The sequence below is a fragment of the Manis pentadactyla genome, chromosome 1 (genome assembly GCF_030020395.1).
Source record: "Manis pentadactyla isolate mManPen7 chromosome 1, mManPen7.hap1, whole genome shotgun sequence".
NCBI lineage: Eukaryota > Metazoa > Chordata > Mammalia > Pholidota > Manidae > Manis > Manis pentadactyla.
The window spans coordinates 21,846,504-21,869,511 of NC_080019.1; the positions used below are offsets into that span (position 1 = coordinate 21,846,504).

Sequence of the window (23,008 nt, forward strand, 5' to 3'; positions counted from 1 at the left end):
CTGCCCTAGTTTGGCCTCGGTCCCTCACTTGGAGGCTGGCGACGGGATGTGATCCCTGCCCTTGAATCCCCTTCCTTTGTAGTTTTTCTGGCCTGCGCGTTTACGTTTCCCAGGCGGAGAAGCGCGTGCCCGCCGGCGCCCAGTGGCGCGCGGCGCGGGGTGGGAGCCGGAGGCGGGCGTGGCGGCCTAGGACCCAGGGGGAGCCGCTCCTAGCGCGGCACCGCCCCCCGCGCCCCCCGGCCGGCCCCTCCTCCAGCCCGCCCCTCCCTCGCTCCCGGCTCCGGCGTCCCCTGGGGGCGGGAAGCCCCCGCCGGCCCGCTCGGTGCCGGGGCGCAGATGCTCGCGGCGGGCTTGGCCGGCGGGCCGCGGCGGAGGCGGGCCGCGTTACCTCTCTCCAGGGCCGGGCTCTGTGGGAGGAACGGGCGCCCGCACGGTCCTGTCGGCCTGAGCCGGCGCGCGCCGCCCGCGGGCAGAGCCGGGGGACTAGCGAGGCTGCGGCGCCTCTCCCACGCTTCCAGCCCCTCCCCCCCTCCCTGCCTCCCCCTCGGCCTCCCGGGAGCGGCGGGCGGCCGCGAGCCGCGGCGGGCGCCCGAGCTTTGTGTGCGCTCGCGGGCCCGGGGCGAGCCTCGGGCGGCCCAGCTGCGCCGCCTGACCGGCCCCCGAGCGGGTGTTGTGAGGCGTGGCTTGGTGGAGGAGGTGCCTGGGGGGGCGTGGGGCTCCCCGGCGGGCGGGACCGCGCCCGCCGCCCGGACAACGAGCTGGGCAGCTCGCCGCTGCGGCCGCTCTCGGGGGAGGGCTCGGGGCCGGAGCAACGGCTTAGCCGTCCCACCTGCGAGGAGGGGGCGGGACGCCAGCGCCAGGTGGCCGGGCGCGTTTGCCCGTCCTAGCCGTCCCTGCGGTGCTGCTTGCCGCGACCCTAGGCTACCTGGAGGCTTTGGCCACGACGGTGTCGGTGGGGAGCCCTCGGAGCGGCCGTGATGGCCAGCACCAGGAGTATTGAGCTGGAGCACTTTGAGGAACGGGACAAAAGGCCGCGGCCGGGGTCGCGGAGAGGGGCGCCCAGCTCCTCCGGCGGCAGCAGCAGCTCCGGCCCCAAGGGGAACGGCCTCATCCCCAGCCCGGCGCACAGTGCCCACTGCAGCTTCTATCGCACGCGCACGCTGCAGGCCCTGAGCTCGGAGAAGAAGGCCAAGAAGGCGCGCTTCTACCGGAATGGGGACCGCTACTTCAAGGGCCTGGTGTTTGCCATCTCCAGCGACCGCTTCCGGTCCTTCGATGCGCTGCTCATGGAGCTCACCCGCTCCTTGTCGGACAACGTGAACCTGCCCCAGGGCGTCCGCACCATCTACACTATCGACGGCAGCCGGAAGGTCACCAGCCTGGACGAGCTGCTGGAAGGTAGGAGGGGAGGGCCCAGCGCGGCAGGTGCGACCCAGCGCGCTGGCAGGTGCAGCGGCCACGGGCCCGCGCGCCCCCGCCTGCCCCGCGTTGAGGGGAGCCTGCAGGTTGTTTTCTAGGCGGCCACGGGGAATTGTAGGGTTCTGTCTGCTGCTTCGTAGGCCCCGTGTGGGGCGCGCTCTCACATACATTCGACTGTCCTTCCCCAAGAGATTTGCCAGGAACACAGGCAGGCTAACGGGCTTCGGAGACATCGCTTAAGATTGGTGAACTTTTTTTCTTTATGAAGTGCAGACTGGACAGAATGGCTCTCCATGAGGATCTAGGTAATCCTCTAGCTCATAAGTGGTCCGTTCAGCCCTCTGTGTGGACCTCAGCGCAGGCACCTGTGGTGGTCTGACAATTGGGGACCCCGTTGTAACTGCTCTGCTTAGAAGCTGTGGTTGTGAAACGCTCTAGATTGGCTTTCCTGGTTTCCTTGCAGCAGAAGTTACATGAGGTCAGCAGGGTTGATCCCAGACAGTGGTTCACAGCCTTAGCTGCATCTTGGGTCACTGGTGACTTTAAAAAAACACAGGTACCAGGGCCCCACTCCTAGATATGCGGATATAATAGATTCGGGCGGTGGTCTGGGCATCTGGAGTTTTGAAAGCTCTTCAGGTGATTCCAATGTGCAGCCAAGATTAAGAACCACTGTATTAAAGGATTTTCCACGTTTAGTTGTTAATAGGTGAATCAAGGTCAATCTCTCCTACTTCTTCCCTTACTGAAAACTAGTTAGAGGCTATTGAAATCAGCCCTGGGGGCCTGTTATAAATTAGTAATCCTAGAGTGTCAACCATGCTTCACTCAGAGGGATTGCTTGACTATGTTGTGTCATCCTTGAATTCCTGCAGTATTTACTCCTCTTTCCTTTCAGGGAGAAAAAACCTCACTAGTAGTTAAAAACCTGTATCCAGATTTAAGCAGCACTGTTAAATCAGACAGAACCCAAGTGTGTGCTGACTGCGTGTTTACATACATTTGCTCGCATGCATCTTAATGCAAATGGCACATTCTGTGTAGTCATAGCAATATTGGCTTGGCAGGGAAAGAAAGCTGAACTTTGAGTCAACTGTTTCTATTTTCTGTGTCTTAAATGGGCATTATGCCCATTTTACACATGAGGAAACTTAAGCAACATGGCTTGTCACACAGTACTTGCAGTATGTGCCCTTCCATTGATAGCTCACCTTTAATAAATTGATGTAGCCACACTGAGGAGTCCTGATAGTGATTAAGTTTCTCTGCATTGACTGTATAGTTCTAACAGACTATATAGCTTCTCTATATAGTCCCTGTTACCAGAAGTTTTCCCTGCACTGGTTGGATGAGGACACAGGCAAAATGAAGTTGTCTCTTCATTGTATGTGTGTTTGGGATTCGCACAGTCTCTTGGTTAATTTTATGTTTTGGCTTTAAAGGCTTCCTGAGAAGACAGTGACAAGCAGAGGAGTATAAATAAAAGGAAGAAACATTGTTAAAAGGGCTTTATGGCTTTTCTTTATCCTGTTAAATACTTAAAACATTTCCCTAGATATTTCAAAACTAACAAATTTTCTGACTGTCCCAAGGCTAGTTTAGCAGCCTTGTGGAAGGGTCAAGCCAATGCATAACCAGTCATTACTCCCACGCCCTTGGGATCCTGTGCCTAGTGTGGTCTGAGGAGGGACCACAATCTTAATGTCATTTTTTGAAGTAATTTTAGAAGTGTTGTTTGCTACATGAAATTAATGGACTCCATAGGGGAGATGGCAAGGATGACCATTACGCACATTAATTAACAAGAGTACTCATTATACCTGCAGTTTGTCATTGCCCAGGTGCTGCATGGTCTACTGAGACTAATTCTCAAACTATAAATGGAAGGTTCACAAATTTCTGTTCAATCATTCATTCATGATTTTGGAGGGTGGGGAACCATTAGTAGATGTAGGCCCAAAATACACCCCAGTATAAGTGGTATAACACAAATATTAGCACAACAGACATGCTTCCCTAGTCTAGCCAATTGTCCACTTGTTTCAAGCAGTATATGGTATAATAAAATTACTGTGAAAGAAGAAAATTTGTGCACTTCTTTCATCATAGTGGCATTCTCTCTGGCAGTGGATCTTTATCTTAGTCTTGAATTTCCAACCAAATGAGCAGAATACCCTGATGCAAGGCAGTTTTTAATGCTTAATTTCAACCGTTCAAGAATTTAAATAAACTTTCAGTTAAAATTGTGTGCTTGTATTTCAGATTTATCAAGCAGAAGAATTGATAAGCTACCAGTGAAATTATTTGCATTAGTAAAAATAGGTCTGTGGTATTACTCATGTTGTCAAAATTGACTATTTCATCTTAGTTCATAATTTTTAATAAATATTCTCTGATTGTATTTTTTATACCAGTATGTTCTACTCTTATTTCCTCTGCCCCTTCCATCCGATGAAATTTGTAGTTTAGGAGATAATTGTTTTTCCTAAAATATTTTTAATGAAGAACAGAAAGTGATGACTAAAGACAGCTGGGCATGAACACTCACTCATTTAGAGCCCCAGTCCCATTGAACTCAGATAACAAAAGAAATTTGCATGGCCCAAATTTCTTTCTTCTGCCCTTGACCTCGTGAGTCTCTGGAGACTAAGTCCAGTGTTCAGGTGTTGGCTGGCACTCCTCTTGTGGCTACACTAGGCGTCTTCAGCCTATTGGTTTATTTACCTCCCCTTGATGGATTGATTTAATTGAGCTGGTGCTGTGCATCCCTATAATCCTGCTTATTCTTTAAAACGATATGGACCTTCTCTCAGAGGGTAAGTATGAATCCTAACAGTCAATCCTGGGAAAATTAGGTTGAGCTGTCTGAAGCCATGAGTCAGCCAAGCTCGTAGCATCTCGACAGACAATTGAGGATGTCCAGATGACTCAGCCTGGTGTTTGGGGCTGAGAGTTAGAACTCCTACTCTTAGTTTAGTAGGTCTGTGAGTATTCTCCCTTTCTGAACATTTTGTCTATATTTGTAGAAACTGGTGTCCCAAAGAGAGACACCCAAGGGAAGTAGAAACAATGCTTGACCATGTCAGGATCTAGACTGACTCTTGATTTGAGAAAAACTCACCTCAGTTCTCTGGGCCTCAGTGTCCTGTTCTGTTAAATGGGAGGTGGGCAGATCACCTCTCTAAATTCAATCACTAGTCTAAAAATACGTACCCTTCCCCTACTTTAGTGGTTATTTACTGAGTGTATGATGGCCTGGGCTGCCTTTGTCTACCCAGAACCTGTTTTCCAGAAAACTGGCAAGGCTGCAAATGCCCTCCTACCAATCAGGGGTGGGTGTGAGCTCTGAAGAAGTGTTTGCCAGGAAACAGAAGAATTAATAGCTGCCTATCTCTGCCTCTCTTACTTCAAAGTAAAATATCGTTTTGTGTTATTTCAGCCTTTTGCCCCTCAGCCAGTAATAAACTGATTGAACTTTTTGGCATGTGGGAGAATTCTGATTATTTTGATAAATGATATTTCCATTAAGTTAACTTGAAAATTGGTGTAAATTACCTTGAATTAAAGAAAAGGTTCTAAAGAAATCAAGCACTTTAAATTTCTGAGGTTCTCCTACTAAGCCTAGTTTATTGAATCTGGTTAGGGCAATCTCTTTGAAGGTGTTAAACCAAAATACAGTTACTGAGAGATTTTAAGTAAAAAAGTGAGTCTCCATAAGATCCCATATTATATAGTTCCTTTTTTCCACTGAAAGATAGGTTTTTATAATAATAATAATAGAAACTGAACTGTTGGAACCTGTTAGGGTGAGGAAAGAAATGTAAACCCATGAATTATAAAATACTTGCACATAGATGTCAAACTAGTACACATTAGAGGCATATATGATGATTGGACTTGGCACTTTAAGTACTGAATCTTAGGTCTGCAAAGCCTTCTCTACCTAAATTCTTCAAGACCCACTGCAAAGTCTCACCTCTCTACAAAGTCTCTTCCCATACCTTAGGAATTGGTCTCAAGTGGTCACTGATCAAGAGCGTATTTGTTCCAGGTGCGGAGGATACAGTTTTCCTCCAGATGTTCACATTCTAGAGAGATATGTGAGCATGTACATACACACACACACATGCACACACACATGATGGTTCCAACTCGAGTGTGGTGAATGAAGTGGTGATGAGGTGAGGCACAAGGGATGCTTGGCCTGGATGATGAGAAAGGCTTCCCAGAGAAACATGTTGAAGCCAAGACCTGGTCAAACTTAAGCTTTTCCCTCTGCTTACTCACAGCATTTCTCTTGACCTCTATTACAACACTTATCTTGGTAATTCGTGGTACATTGGGCCTATCTTCTGCGCTAGACCGAGAGCATCCTGAGGTCGGGTCTTAGACATACAGTAAATTCATTGAATAAATAACCCATAAAATAATTTACCTCTAAGTCCCTTGGTTGTCAAGGAAAGTTTTGTATGAATTAAGTTTGAATAATCCAACTTTTCAAAATATATATTCTCTAAATATATTTGGGAGAATATGTATTTTGAAAAGTTGGATTATAGCACAGGTAAAGATGCTGTGCTAACTCCTTGTGGAGAGAATGACTCTTCTGTAATACTTGCTTCTATAAATCTGATTCTCTTCAGCTCATTTTCTTAAAACATGGACATTCAGTGGTGCTATAAGACGGTTGCATATCTCTTCCAGAGGTAATAAGAGAAAATTTCACCTGAAGAATAAAGAATTCTAAAATGTTGAAAAAAAGGGAATATTTTGGAGAGCATTTATGAGATTAGACTATGATGCAGTCATACTCTGGTAGTTATAAGAAAAGATCAATATTTTATGAGGTTTCAAGCAGCAGATGTGGATGTTTTGTGGTCCTGTGATGTGAAATAAAACTAGATTCCCTTGCGCAGTGGTTGATAAACTGCTTTCCTCATTGCTGAGCGGGCCAGGGGACACGCTGAGGGTCTGTACTGACTGGTTAGGTCTCTTTCTCTTCTGTCAGTTCACACCACTTCTGTTTTTGTCTCTTCTGTTGATAAAGTATACCACTACCCTAAGGATTAAGGATCCTTTCCTTCTCAGCATTAGTACCCTAAGGATTCAGGATCCTTTCCTTCTCAGCTTTAGTACCATCTGCTAGATGTATTATATACAATCACTGCATGAAGTACTTCGCATGTTTCATCTCACTTATTTAATCCTTGAATACCTTGTGAAATATGGTTGCATTGTCTGTCCCATTTTACATATGGGGAAGTTGAGGATCTGCGGAAATAAAGAAATTGCCACCTTGTACCTATTGTAAGAAGTGGAACTAGAAGTTGAGGATTTTTTCCTTGGCTTTTGAACTTCAGTAATGTTAACTGCGATCTTCTACCACCTGTGTGGAAATGGGGTCCATTCTGAGCCTTCAGGTTTATATAGGTCATAATCAGCAATCCAGAGCTCCATCATCGCGTAGCCAAATCTGTTAATCATTTACATTTGGAAAATGAAGATTGCCAGTAGTTCATCAGTGGCCATAGGTGTAGACAATTTAGGATATTCATGTATAGTTCTTGAGATAAAATCATTATCCTGTACACCTGCGAAGTAAAGTATTGTGCATTCAGATTCTGCAGAGTTGGCTTGTTTACTTTGGTTTCCTCATTTATAAGATGAGAGAGTTTAGGTAATTGATAAGGCCCTTTTCCTTTTAAAGTTTAGTGATTGTGAGAAATGCTTCTGGGAGTGGGAAAGAGAAATGATCTTGGCTCCATGTGTCCCTCTTTAAAGGTTGGCCAGGTTTTGTGATCAGATGTGGTAACACAGATTCAGATGGACCTCTTAGAACCCTCAATAACCTATAGGAAAATCTTCTCCATAGAATGTTCTCAGGAAAGAGAAGATTACAAATCTAATGAGAGCTGGGACCACGGTGGCCTTGTTCATTTCTTTATCTCATCCTACAAATATTTCTGAAATATGATATTTGATGATTACTTTTACTTTCGTGCCGTATGTGAGCTAGTTTAATAGGTAGGAAAGTGGACAGGGTTTTAAAAAGTCTTTCCTCATGAAGACAGCTGGGTAGTTGGTTAGATTTGCAGAAGTAGAATAAAGCAGTTAAGTCATTGTAATTATTCAGAAGCTACTACCTTATATAGACTGAAGGAATGGGAAAATACTGGTTTTTGAGATCAACTTAAGTACTTTTGATTACAGTAAGACATTTGCTGACATCATCATTATTTTATGTAAATATAATAATTCACAGTTATGATATACTTTGTTACCTGTTATTTTATTTTGATTAAACTATAATCACTTTCACCCAAAATATTTCACAGTAGAAGTTTAAAAATATTTTCACTGGTCTCTTCTTTCACTATATGTTTTACAAACTTTGGGTTATTTGTTAATTACATTGTCATTCTTTAAAAATAATTTCTTAAAGGCAGTGATTGATGCTCTCATCTCCAGTACCCCTTGCCCATCATCCTGGTCTTTTACTTAACAGTATTTTGCCTTATCTGCTAAAGAATCAAGAAAAGAGAAAAGGCTTTAGGAAAACTTACTATTGTTTATACTCTTCATCAAGCCTCTGTGAGAGAAAGAAGTTGAGAAATAGCTGGATGTAAACTCATCTCTTAGTTTAGTGATAAAGACCAATAGCCAGCAAGTTCTATATGAACCTTATAATGTATATAATACATTATATACTTAGCAGAGTCCTAGCAGGCAGTGGCTCTTTGTATGTGGTATTGGTCCTCAGCATCTTAAACTAAAATTTATGCCTTCATAACTTCCTCACTGTAATTCTTGAGCCACCCTTTGGAGCTATGTAGGGCTCATCCTGCTTTTACACGGCAGCCCTTCAGACATCTTGAAACAGTCGGCATACTTTCCTCTACTATTTCCCTTTCCTTCACATCCCCTAAACATTGCCTCTTTTTTTGGACAAACATCTGGTTTTTAATCCTTCATCACTTGCTCCAAATTTTTCAAGCCATCTTCATTATCAGTCATCTGCTTAAAACTGGGGCCAAGTCTTTCCCTTAGACTCACAGTGAGACTTAAGGGATAAGGGAAACTGTCAAGGTAAGTTTTGTTTCTGCTCAACTGATGAGCCAATTGGAGGATTGACTGTATATCCATTATGCCCCAGTTTCTTTCTTTTTTTTTAAAAAAATTTTTTATTAAGGTATGGTTGATATACACTCTTATGAAGGTTTCACATGAAAAAACAATGTGGTTACTACATTTACCCATATTGTCAAGTCCCCACCCATACCCCAATGCAGTCACTGTCCATCATTGCAGCAAGATGCCACAGATGCACTATGTCCCCTCTCTGTGATACACTGTTTTCCCCATGATCCCCCACACCATGTGTACTAAACATAATACCCCTCAATCTCCTTCTCCCTCCCTCGCCACCTCCCCTTTGTAACCACTAGTTCATTCTTGGAGTCTCTGAGTCTGCTGCCATTTTGTTCCTTCAGTTTTGCTTCATTGTTATACTCCACAAATGAGGGAAATCATTTGGCACTTGTCTTCTCTGCCTGGCTTATTTCACTGAGCATAATGTCCTCCAGCTCCATCCATGTTCTTGCAAATGGTAGGATTTGTTTCTTTCTTATGGCTGAATAGTATTCCATTGTGTATATGTACCACATCTTCTTTATCCATTCATCTACTGATGGACACTTAGGTTGTTTCCATATCTTGGCTATTGTAAAAAGTGCTGCAATAAACATAAGGGTGCATATGTCTTTTTGAATCTGAGAAGTTGTATTCTTTGTGCCCCAGTTCTTTACAAATATTGTTAGATGGGCACCTTATGTTTGAAGGTCTCTCTCTTTGTCAGTGTTCTTAAGATTGCAGTGTTTCTCAAGCTTTTGCTGTTTGGGCTACTTAAAATGAAAATCAATGTAAAAATCTAACTGCCAAATTGCAAAAGGCCAGTATTGCCTTAATTACTTTGATTATATTGTCACTTAAATATTTATAAAGATAGGTCTTACACAGCAATACAACCTAAACAAATTGGCAATGTGAATACCAACAAACTGCATAACCAGTAAAAGCTACAGAACTATTTACTCAAACTAAGTTGGTGTTTCCAGTGTGACCGTGGTACTGCCTGCTGAGTTTGGTGTGCTGTATTTGAGAAGGCCATGGAATGAGTCCGTTTTGCACTGCTAATGAACCTTCTTTCCTGCAAAGTAAAATTATGTCCTCTGGCCTTAACTTGCTGTGAACACATTAAACCCACTTCTCTTTTTCCCCATTAACTCCCAGCAAAGTTACACCACTTGGTGCCAAAGGAGTTGAGGCTGTGGATACTGAGTGGTCTGATTATACTTGATTTAGAAGCAGTTGTTCATGTGCTCCAGAATATACGATATAAACATTTTCTCATCAAAATAAGCCCAGAATTAAAATTGCCATAGTGAACTCTTGTAGATTGTGGAATATGCTTGGCCCAGGCATGAGGAATGAAAAAGATAATGAACATGATACGTAGGTTCCATCCTTCCTGGAGATTAGATACAATCTCTTCTGGTGGGTATGCTTTTAAGCCTTTTGGTTAGTGTGTAGGATTTTGTTTTTACTTTTACCTCATTTCTTTTGTCTTAAGTTAAACTTCTCCTGACTTTGAATGCTGAAACATGGATTTGTGGGCATCCCTTTTCATAGATATTCAGATGTTCAAAGTAGCTTTTGTACCCCTTTCTCATTGGATGGTGTCATAGACTGTACAGCTGGATGTGACTTTAGGAGATGACTTGATTCAGCCAGTTGCCTTTAGATGTATTGAAAGAGCGTTGGTCTTAGGGGTGAAAGATCTCATTTTGTGTCCTCAGCCCTACCCTGCAGGAACATGTTCATTTTGTGAAAGCACAATGAATGGTTCAGAGACACAGCAAATGAGTGCAGAGTGAGAACAGCATCCCGGCCAGAGCAGCACACTTCATGTTACTCTACTGAAACCTGTAAATTGAAATTCTGTACAGTTTGGGTAGAAAACCCAGTTAAGTTGTTTCCCGCAACAGAATAAGAAATCCCTCTTACTTTTTCCTCACCCGATATTTTTCTTCACCCAAGGATCATGGGAACTTATCTCTGATGTACTTTAGACGAAGCTATGCACATTATAACCCACCCAGTAGGACAGCCTCACAAATGTTGTACTTGAAGAAGGACATCAAACTGTACTGTAGATGCAACATCCCTGAATTTTTTTTCCTTGGTTACATGCCTTTGGCAGTAATTTGTTTTTCTTAGTTTTGGAAGTTAGGAAAGAATTTAGATTCTTAAGATTTTTGTTGATGTCAGACCTAAAATGTCAGTCATGCTTTCTTTTCTTTTCTGTGCTGCCATATTAAAATGTGTGTGCATGTGTGTACTTGTCGGAGGGGGGCTTTTCTCTAAGCTTGAAGAGTCCCTTGTGCTTTAGACTTATAAACAAGTTTTCCTTTTCATCATCAAGTTCAGTGCTTGCCTCTAACTCCAAGAGTTAGGTATAGTTTCGACATCCAAATTTTGTACAACTGATTTTCTGCCAAGAATGTAAACATAGTTTGTGATTACAAACTCACTCGTGGTAATAGGCAATTAATGTAAGTATTTTAACAGAGGTGGATGAGAGACTATAGAAACCTATAGAAAAGTAGGTTAAAACATACTGTAATTGAATTTCCAACTCCATAAGGTTGTGTATGGCTATTTGCAATTTCTAACATTAAATCGACATTTTAAATGTTGAGGGATTACTGTGATTTAGCTTTTAGAAATATACCATATATATAACACACACACCATATATATAAAAGCACACACACCTGTATTCCATTGATTGAAAATCACTACATTTATTGGACTAAAAACATGTCCTGGACTCCTGATGCTTGGTCTGAAGTGAAGAAACATTGGTAGGTACTAGGCAACCCTCATATCCTGCTTGTTTTCCTGTACGTCTTAAATGACCCTTTGATGGACGGCATGACATAAGAGTGTCTCAGACCATGCGCAGTCTCTTTTCAGGAGCCTGACTCTGAGGCTCCCAGGGTCATTTTGTTGCAGATGTTTTACCTAGAAGTGATGCAAATCCAAACCATGAGATGTTTAAGTTTAATTTAGAAATACGCATTTTCATCATTGCTTTGTTTTCATCGTTACTCAAACATGTGTTTAGTGCCTGTTATATACCAGGTACTTTGCTAGATGTGGGCGGTATGAAGAAGGTTCAGTCAGTTTTTTCCAGGAGCTTCTAGTCTAGGCAGTGGTGTAAGGAGAGATTGTTCTCAGAGTCACTTGTGAAATTAAAAAACCTTCCCTACATATTCTGCTCCCACCTTCCAGTGATTCTGGTTCAGGTGAATTGCGAAGTCCAGGCATCTGTACTTGTACAACAAAATCATCTGATTAAAAAAATTCTCCACGTAGAACCACTGGAAAGACAGAAAAGAATAAATGATTATGAGAAATTGACACATTAACTCAGGGTATACAATAAGAGCACTCAAGAATGATGTAACTTTTAAAATTTTATTTGAAAAATTATGACATATAACATACGGACAGAAAGTACATATAAATGCATGCACATAAAAAACCAGTGAGTTTTTATGAATTGAACCCCTTTGTAACTACCAACCATGTCAAGAAACAGTATTACCAGAATCTGAGAGGCTTTTCCTAGTTAAAACTCTTCTTTAGGTAATAATAATCTGGCTTTTAGTTTTCTTTATATTTTTACCACTGATGAAGTTATCCCTGATCAATATAGTTCTATTTTGTCTGTTTTGAACTCTACAGAAATAGAATCTAGAATCCTACTGCATATATTCTGTTGTCATGTTTTGTTCACCATTGTTTATAAAATAAACTTCATTCAAGTTGTTGATTATAGCTCATTTGTCCATTTCCATTGCATTAGTAGTATATTACATGACCACACCACAATCTATGTATCTATTCTCCTGTTGGTGAACATGTGGATTGATTCTCATCTTTGATTCTTGAGTGATGCTTCTATGAGGGCGTTTGTGTGCATGCTTGCCCACCTATATCTGCATACACACACTGTTGCCCATGTGCATGAGTTTCTCCAGGATATTTTCCTGGGGTGAATTTCTGGGTCATATAATACTTATGTTGTCAACTTAGTACTAGGTAATGCCCACCTTGTTTTCCTAAGTGAGTACATCAATTTAAAATCCTTCCGGCAATAGATGACAGTTCCTACTGCTTTACAGCCTTGCCAGGGGTGGCTAACCTCGACTGGTCAGTAGGAAAGAGGCAAGGCAGGAGGAGGAGGAGGAAGGTTATTTCAGGCACTTGATAAGGAATGACAATAAGAGGGTATGATGAGTTTGGAAGGAAATTGCAAATATACAGCTATGACGCTAACTTGGGAACCTTTGGGAAAGTGATGGGAGAGAGGCTGGAAGTGTGTGACATGCTGAGGAGATGGCCTTTATTCAGTGAAGCAGGCAAAAGACACCAGCTCCACATTAAAAAAAAATTGCTGTGACAGCCATGTGGAGGATAAGGGAGTGAGGAGGATATGGGGAGCTTAACTACTCTACTCCAGAGAGAAAAGAAAGAAGGCAGGGTTGAGGGGAAGGGATTGCAGAGGTGCTTAGACCTATGGCAACGGGTTTGCTGATTCTGTTGAATGTGGGGAAAGAGGCAGGAGTCTCGGTTTTCTCTTAGCTGACTGTGTAGGCGGTGATTTGTTCAGTAAGCCAGGGAATTCAGAAAAGGGAGAGTTTGAGGTCAGCATGGCAATAATGGGGAGTGAGGTTAGTTTCAGACATGTGGCATGTGAGATATCTGTAGATTATCTGGTAGAGGTGTTCTCTAAGTGGTTTGAATTTAAGAGAAAGGACTCGGCTGGAGACGTCAGAAGGTGATTGAAGCCTTTGGGGCAGAGTCTAAGTGGATGGGGCAGGGACGAGGTGGATGGGTGGGAGAAGAGGACCCTAAAAAGCAGGCCAAGAAGGAACAACAAAGAAGTAAGGGGTTAACCGAAAGGGAAGAGATCAGGTCATGGAAACTAAGAAAAAAGGATTTGCACAAAGAGAATCATGGTTGGTGTCCAATGCCCTCAGAAGACACCAGTGAAATTAGAAGATGTACTTTGCAGTTGGCAATTAGGAGAGAAATACTTGGGGATCGGGGTGTTCCAGCCAGGGGGAGGGCAGGGAGCAAAAACGACGCTGCAGCACCTTAAGAGCAAAGAGTGGGTGAGAAAGTGGGAAAAAAACAAATGAGGAATGCTTTTCAGTTTGGCAGTGAGTGGAAGCCCAAAGCACATTAGACAGAGTGGGATGAATGAATAGAGGGTAGGATTTGTGTGTGTTTAAGGCAGGAGACACTTGCATATAATCTGTAGAGAGGGCTGTCTGGTTAAATGCAAGAAGGAAGAAAATTTCCCTGAAACCTCAGCATGAGGAGAGAGAAAGACCCAAATCCTGGTGGAGGGACTCAATGCTGAATACGAGGAGGGTCCCCCTATCACTAACAGCGGAAAGGGGGTGGCGAAAATTGGCACAGACTGAAATCCATTTGTAGGAATGAAGGTTTTCAGAGGAATAGGAATTGGGGAGTTTCTAGCCTTCAAAAGCCTCTTGCCTCTTAAACAGGAGGCAGTTCATTTGTATAAGGATGAAAGTGAATGGTTAAAAAATACCTAGGTTGTATTACACAACTGTACCCAGTTTTTCAACTTGCTAAAGATGAAGTAAAGTGTCTGAACAGATGTCAACAGTAAGAAGCCATAGCTGTGCTGCTATAGAGTCTTGAAGGAAATTGGAAGACTTTCTATTCTGTAATGTGCTTGCAAACAGTTACGTTGTAGAACCACCATATGTTTCTATCCATCTTACTGTGCAGAAAGGAGATTTTCTTTGTATTTAGTATTCACGTAATCCTAATTCCCAAGATGATTTCCCCCCAATTTGTTATGGGCAAAGAGCTGTTATTAGAAAGAGACAGAGAGAGGGAATTTGAATATGAATATGTGTGTGTGTGTATATATCAATTTTCATCACAAAGACCACAAACATACCTATAGTTGAATAAGTTGAGTTTTTACTCATTGTAAAAGAAGAATGGGCATTATGGGATACCATGGGCATCTCCATAAGAGGGTATTAGACCTATCATAGAATTTGGGCTTTGGCCAGATTACTTCAGGGAGGATGTAAGGAAGCAGGGACTTGCTCTGTATTGGGTGCCGTCAGAATGAAGGACAATTCTGTGACTGGGTATCTCATTAAATCTTATTTATAGGGAGGGAAGACTAGATTAAAGAAAAAGCTGTAATTGGTAAAGAAGTGGTAGTGTGAGAGGGGAATGTTTGGTATTTTATAGGTTGCACAGTAGCGTTATTTTATGTCACTTTATCATAATCTCAGAACGACTTCGATATAGCCATTCTGTGAGATTGTATCTCACAGAACATAGGTCTGACTGTGAGAATGTAGGTCTGACTGTGAGACCAGGTTGTAACACTGAGGCCTAGCTGAGAATGTCAGATCAGTTCTTGACTTCAGGGACTGCTGTATTTTTCATAAATCATTATATGATATTGTTATACATACATACATCCTAGTTTAATTCTAATTTTTAAATGTGATGCCTATTCTTCCCTTGTTTTGGCAAGCACAGTTTTAATATGTATTGGTCGGAGTTAAAAAAACCATCTCATGTAGCATTTTATGGTATATCAAGACTCATTACTTTAGGATATACTTTTTCAGTTGTATCAGTAACATAACTTGCACTGCTATGTGGAAAACTCATTATGTATCTGGGGAATGAGCAGAACACAGAAGATTCTAGCATTGATACAAGTGGGAAGTGGGTAGCAAAAAGGCAGAGCGAAGGGGCATTTCTAGAATTATTCAGAAGATAGAGCGGAGAGAACTTGATGTCAGAATGTAGTATATAGGAAACCGCAGAGAGAGGGGTGATGCCTACATTTCTGGCTGAGCAGTTTGAGTGGGAAGTGGTGTTCCTCACCCAGATGGAGAGGAAGGGAGAGTGACAAGTTGGCAGGGGGTACCAAATGTTAAATAAGAATCCCTACAGCAGCATAAACCTGATTAGGGGGAGGCTGATTTCTTCTAAGGAATCTTGTAGGTGCCTAGTATCTAACAGAGAATGATAATTTATTGTTTGATTAGCAGCAAGTGCCCAGGGAATCAAAATCTTAAATTCTTTTGTCAGTATATTCTCTCCCTGTAGGCAAATCTATGTCAGTGACAAAATTACAACTAGGAGAGAATTATACTTGCTTGATATTAGTGGGGACATGACAAAGGAAGCTAGCCTGTGTATCTTGGTGGCTATTGTTACCAAAGTATTATTACGATACTGTAGGGATTTATGTGTCCAGTATATGGTGACACAGCTGTGACCTCAAAACCATGTCTTGAACCTTTGCACTGAAGTACTAGGTGCCAAGGACGCCCAAGTGTATTTGATATCTTGTCAGCACCTACCATGTGAGCTGGCACATAGTATGTGCTTAGTACCTAGTCTGATGGGGAGTCTAGGCTTAACAGCAGAGTACTCTGAACTCAGATTTGTGTTGCCAGTGGGTGCAGGCAAGGGGTGAGGCTCTGTCTAGCAGGCATTTGTCAGCCCTGGTTCAAAACTTTACATTTTTATTACAGCTTTTTAATAGAAACATTATGAAGGGAGGAAAGAAGAGAGGGAGGAGATTAAAATTTATCTGTAACCACACACAAATAAATTAAAAGACAAGTCAACTTATTTTCATTCTGACATTTTGAAGTCTCCTGGCTGGGACTAGATTGATCAAGGAAATTTAACATATTAAACTTGCTCCTGTTCTGTTTCTTGTAGCCAGTAGCTTTTTTTTTCATGTTGGGAAAAACTTTCCCCTGAACTGACTTCTCCCTGCCTTAGGAAAAAAAAAATCACTTTCTCCTGCTGCGATTCCTTTTTTTCTCTTCCATCTTAGTATTTTGGATCAGAACCTACAATTACATCTGTATCATAGGTAAAAATCGTAAGCCTTTTGATGTGAGGCTAGCTTTCTCTTATAAAATTAAAGCAAAATCTTAATTGTTTATTTTTGCTCATTAAAACATTCATGTGATGTATAATTCTGTTTTATTAAATTTATACTTATTTTTGAAATTACATGCCATTTTCCCAGATGACTACACTTGTGTAAAATGATTTAGAAAACCCTGCAAAAAGGAAAAATCTCTAAATGGTGATGGTGGGCTGCATGTCAGATTCCTGGTGTAGAAGCAGTGTTGAAGCCTGTGACTTGTTCTGTAGTTTTCTTGGGCAATCGCCTAATTATACCTTTAAATAGAAGACCTTTTTAGACCTCTTTTTCAGACCTTTCTTGTATGCCTGATCTGTTTGTTAGTGAATTGTTCATGTGCCTTTGGGAGTCTTTAAGCTCTCCATTAACCAAGGTTTCAGAAACATTTTGATAATAGTTAAATATAATATTTATATTAATTGGTTTCTTCAAGAATTCCCCTTTTGCTATTTTGGTTAATTTTAAACATGCACCACAATTAAGGCTTGTATCATATAATTTTTTTTTTTCCCACGCCAGAGATTTTATTATCTGAAGGAGAGAGTGGCTGCCCCAGAGGGGAGTGGGGAGAGAGAGAAAGAGAGAGAGAGAGAGAGAGAGAGAGAGGGAGCAGCAGAGAGAGCAGTGGGACAGAGAGAGCAGAGAGCAGAGAGAGGGAGAGAGAGCAGGGGGACAGAGAGACAGAGACAAAGAGCCATATAATTTTTATATTAAGAATGAGGCTATTGAATATGTGAAAAAATAATAGATTCTTTTTGAGTTAGAAGATATCTTAGAAAATCTTAGAGTGTAACCCTCACATCTGATATGCCAAAAAGTTGAGAATGAAACAATTGGGAGACTTCTGAGTTTCCTGAAATAAAAACTATAATTTTAATATGTAATTATGAATTATGATTTTGAACATGTAATTATAAAAATTATATGTAGAGAAAATTAACTTAGTGAACACTGAATCAGTAAACCAATTGACAAATAGTATAATTTTTTTGTTTTACATAACAAAAATTAAGCAGAAGACTACATGAGAAATGAGCACATCATTTTAACTACATGATATCCTTTTTGTTTAAGTATAGACAAGATTGTTTACTTAAACTAATTATTTTAGATTTACTTTAAGAAAAATAAAATGCCTGAGGTATTTTTCTCTGAGTCATCAAAACTCTTCGTTCATCTGTGCTGCTACATTAAAAAAATGATCCTATAACTGAATATAACTTAGCTATGTGAAGATGTAGTGATCGTTCATTGATTAGGACTGAAATCTATAACTGGAAAGAGAAGGAAAAATAGTTTTATTTGTTTATAAGAATATATATATTTTGTGATATGATTATTTCTTCCAGAATGAGATTTTTTGAAAAGAAATTAAATTAGCTAATAGATTTCTGGAACTAGGAAGTACTTTACAATTCATCTGGTTTAACAACTTCACTTTATGATCGTAATAAAGAGAACCAAAGTGCAGAGGAATTATCCACGATGGCACATTTGGTCAGCATAAATCCCAGATCTGTCTGGTTTCTTTGCCTAGTGGTTTTCACTCTGTAGTGCATGTTCTCCCAAAACCAATCTAGGTGCTATAAAAAAGAAAGGGAGGGTGGAGAAGATGCCGAAGAAAAAGGGTGTGAATCCCCTTTCAGCAAACCTGTTAAGTTTAGGAGTTCACTTAATGGGTCTCCAGGGTTTGTTCTTCCTATACAGAGCTTCTGTGGTGCGGATAATCATGCTAATAGAACTGATTTTTGCTTTTTAGGTGAGAGTTACGTGTGTGCATCCAACGAACCATTTCGTAAAGTTGATTACACCAAAAATATTAATCCGAACTGGTCTGTGAACATCAAGGGTGGGACAGTGCGAGCGTTGGCTGCTCCCTCCTCGGTGAAAAGTGAGATGAAGGAAAGTAAAGATTTCATCAAACCCAAATTAGTGACTGTCATTCGAAGTGGAGTGAAGCCTAGAAAAGCCGTGCGGATCCTTCTAAATAAGAAGACTGCTCATTCCTTTGAGCAGGTCTTAACAGATATCACTGAAGCCATTAAACTAGACTCAGGAGTGGTCAAGAGACTCTGCACACTGGACGGAAAGCAGGTAAGATGTTTGCAGCCCCCAGCTCTCCATCTTTTAAACTTCCCTGCACCATGGCAGTTAAATATTTAACCATATGAATTCCATAGTCTGCTAGAAATTATTCTAGAGAGGTGTATGTGTGTGTATTAGCCTTTATCATGAAAAATATACTTGTCCCTTTACCCAAATATCTCAAAAGTATAGAGAGATCTATCTTTACTTCATATAGTCATTGAAGGCATATATAAACTTCTGAGAGAAAAGTATAAATTGAAGAGGTTTCCTATGTTAAGTTGGATGTTCTCTATTAAAGAATAAGAATACCTCTTGACTAGTAGAGTCATGGATTTGAGTAAATCACAGTGGCCAAAATTAAAGATATTTAACATTTTTAGAAAAGCCTTCCTATCTACATATGCATAATATGGAAAATGCATTTCAAAAGAAAGTACTTCCTTAGGAATATCCATATGAGTTTCATAGGGAACAGTTGAGGTAATTAATCAATGTCTGAAAAATATACACAAATTACACAGGAAAATGCAAACTAAATTATGGTAACAATATACCAGGAATTCTAATGGAGTACAAAAAAATGGGGTACATTACAAGAATGTATGAATAGCAGTTATGCAAATATTGAGTTTTGCCACAGATTGTAGTTCCTAAAAAAAAATGTGTAATTTTTCATAATTTCAAAAAAATTAAGTTGTTTATGTTTACATTGTATTAAACCTTACAGTTTCCAACATTCAATTTGCTTCTCATTCCATTTTGTTTCTTCCCTCTAACATAGTTTATTTTGAAATCTTTGGTTTACATAGTGCTAAGAGCGAATAACTATGAAACACTGGAGCAATGTCTTCTGGAAAAATATACTTAGAGTAGTTTTCCAGTTTTTTAAGACCAAATGTGGTTAGTAGGTTGTTTTCTGCAACAGTAACAAAACTTTAAATATAGGTTCTAAAAATTCGAGTAGATTTCAGTGAAGTTATAATGACTTCTCTAATTAATTAAATTAATGATTAGAAGGTATAACACTTCATAGGTCTGCCCCAAGATAGGTTCACAGTATGAATGGAAATAGACACTTTACAAATTGAGTTAAAAGCACAGCACAACACAAAACACCTTAAGATTCATTCTGAAAGTAAGTGAAAATAAATTAGATTGCAAGGCAGAAAGGAGATTTGGTAAGTAAACTAATTTTTGGTGGGCACAGTGAAGACAGGAAATATAGAGACAAATATTTAAGATATCTAACAAAGGGAAAAATGAAAATCCTAAATATACCGAATTAGAAAACCTAAATGGCCTATAAACAGTATATACAGATGAGATTTAAAAATTGAAACTCAGATTTGGAAATATCCAAATGAATGTTATTTAGGGAAAATATAAGTGAAATAAAGAAGTTGAACCTTTAATTGAAATAATAATCATTGAGTTTTTTTTGTATCATTAATCTACAATTACATGAGCAACATTATGTTTACTAGACTCCCCCCATCATCAAGTCCCCCCCCATACCCCATTACAGTCAATGTCCATCAGCGTATTAAGATGCTATAGAATCACTACTTGTCTTCTCTGTGTTGTACAGCCTTCCCCGTCCCCACAAACCCCCACCATACATTATGACTGCTAATCGTAATGCTCCCTTTTCCCCCATGTCCCTCCCTTCCCACCCATCCTCCCCGTCCCCTTTTCCGTTTGGTAACTGTTAGTCCATTTTTGGGTTCTATGATTCTGCTGCTGTTTTGTTCCTTCAGTTTTTTTCTTTGTTCTTATACTCCACATATGAGTGAAATCATTTGATACTTGTCTTTCTCCGCCTGGCTTATTTCACTGAGCATAATACCCTCTAGCTCCATCCATGTTGTTGCAAATGATAGGATTCGTTTTCTTCTTATGGCTGAATAGTATGCCATTCTGTATATGTACCACATCTTCATTATCCATTCATCTACTGATGGACACTTAGGTTGCTTCCATTTCTTGGTTATTGTAAAGAGTGCTGCGATAAACATAGGGGTGCCTATGTCTTTTTCAAACTGGGCTGCTGCATTCTTAGGGTAAATTCCTAGGAGTGGAATTCCTGGGTCAAATGGTATTTCTATTTTGAGTTTTTTGAGGAACCTCCATACTCCTTTCGACAATGGTTGAATTAATTTACATTCCCACCAGCAGTATAGGAGGGCTCTCCTTTCGCCACATCCTCACCAACATTTGTTGTTTGTCTTTTGGATGGTGGTGATCCTTACTGGTGTAATGTGATATCTCATTGTGGTTTTAATTTGCATTTCTCTGATGATTAGCGATGTGGAGCATCTTTTCATGTGTCTGTTGGCCATCTGAAGTTTGTCTTTGGAGAACTGTCTGTTCATATCCTCTGCCATTTTTTAATTGGATTATTTGCTTTTTGTTGAGGTGCGTGAGCTCTTTATATATTTTGGATGTCAAGCCTTTATTGGATCTGTCATTTACGAATATATTCTCCCATACTGTAGGGTACCTTTTTGTTCTATTGATGGTGTCCTTTGCTGTACAGAAGCTTTTCAGCTTGATATTGTCCCACTTGTTCATTTTTGCTTTTGTTTTCCTTGCCAGGGGAGGTATGTTCATGAAGAAGTCACTAAAGTTTATGTCCAAGAGATTTTTGCCTGTTTTTTTCTAAGAGTTTTATGGTTTCATGACTTAGATTCAGGTCTTTGATCCATTTTGAATTTACTTTTGTGTATGGGGTTAGACAGTGATCCAGTTTCATTCTCTTACATGTAGCTGTCCAGTTTTGCCAGCACCATCTGTTGAAGAGACTGTCATTTCCCCATTGTATGTCCATGGCTCCTTTATTGAATATTAATTGACCATATATGTTTGGGTTAATGTCTGGAGTCTCTAATCTGTCCCACTGGTCTGTGGCTCTGTTCTTGTGCCAGTACCAAAATGTCTTGATTACTATGGCTTTGTAGTAGAGCTTGAAGTTGGGGAGTAAGATCCCCCCTACTTTATTCTTTCTCAGGATTGCTTTGTCAATTCGGGGTCTTTGGTGTTTCCATATGAATTTTTGAATTATTTGTTCCAGTTCATTGAAGAATGTTGTTGGTAATTTGACAGGGATTGCATCAAATCTGTATATTGCTTTGGGCAGGATGGCCATTTTGACTATATTAATTCTTCCTAGCCAAGAGCATGGGATGAGTTTCCATTTGTTAGTGTCCTCTTTAATTTCTCTTAAGAGTGTCGTATAGTTTTCTGGGTATAGGTCTTTCTCTTCTTTGGTTAGGTTTATTCCTAGGTATTTTATTCTTTTTGATGCAATTGTGAATGGAATTGTCTTCCTGATTTCTCTTTCTATTGGTTCATTGTTAGTGTATAGGAAAGCCACAGATTTCTGTGTGTTAATTTTGTATCCTGCAACTTTGCTGAATTCTGCTATCAGTTCTAGTAGTTTTGGAGTGGAGTCCTTAGGGTTTTTTATGTACTGTATCATGTCATCTGCAAATAGTGACAGTTTAACTTCTTCTTTACCAATCTGGATTCCTTGTATTTCTTTGTTTTGTCTAATTGCTGTGGCTAGGACCTCCAGTACTATGTTAAATAACAGTGGGGAGAGTGGGCATCCCTGTCTTGTTCCCGATCTCAGAGGAAAAGCTTTCAGCTTCTCGCTGTCAAGTATGATGTTGGCTGTGGGTTTATCATATGTGGCCTTTATTATGTTGAGGTACTTGCCCTCTGTACCCATTTTGCTGAGAGTTTTATCATGAATGGATGTTGAATTTTGTCAAATGCTTTTTCACCATCTATGGAGAAGATCATGTGGTTTTTGTCTTTCTTTTTGTTGATGTGGTGGATGATGTTGGTAGATTTTCGAATGTTGTACCATCCTTGCATCCCTGGGATGAATTCCACTTGGTCGTGGTGTATGATCCTTTTGATATATTTTTGAATTCAGTTTGCTAATATTTTGTTGAGTATTTTTGCATCTACGTTCATCAGGGATATTGGTCTGTAGTTTTCTTTTTTGGTGGGGTCTTTGCCTGGTTTTGGTATTAGGGTGATGTTGGCTTCATAGAATGAGTTTGGGAGTATTCTCTCCTCTTCTATTTTTTGGAAAACTTTAAGGAGAATGGGTATTATATCTTCTCTGTATGTCTGATAAAATTCCGAGGTAAATCTATCTGGCCTGGGGTTTTTTTTCTTGGGTAGTTTTTTGATTACCACTTCAATTTCTTTGCTGGTAATTGGTTTGTTTAGATTTTGTGTTTCTTCCTTGGTCAGTCTTGGAAGGTTATATTTTTCCAGGAATTTGTCCATTTCTTCTAGGTTTTCAAGCTTCTTAGCATATAGGTTTTCATAGTAGTCTCTAATAATTCTTTGTATTTCTGTTGGGTCCATTGTAATGTTTCCTTTCTCATTTGTGATTCTTTT

At 40.5% G+C, this 23,008-nt stretch overlaps 1 protein-coding gene across 7 annotated transcripts in view; it reads left to right on the forward strand.

Annotated features, from left to right (window-relative positions):
- Window positions 1-836: 836 nt before the first annotated feature.
- The window catches only part of DCLK2 (doublecortin like kinase 2), a 140,709-nt gene continuing 118,537 nt past the window's right edge, over window positions 837-23,008 (forward strand). For all 7 annotated transcript variants that reach the window (XR_005025290.2, XM_036887835.2, XM_036887836.2 and 4 more), the window contains exons 1-2: window positions 837-1,398; window positions 18,264-18,598. Coding sequence is in view for 6 of the 7 variants with exons in the window: in XM_036887835.2 (XP_036743730.2) it covers window positions 978-1,398; window positions 18,264-18,598 (756 nt within the window). In the remaining variant the exon portion in view is untranslated. The remainder of the gene's footprint in view (window positions 1,399-18,263; window positions 18,599-23,008) is intronic.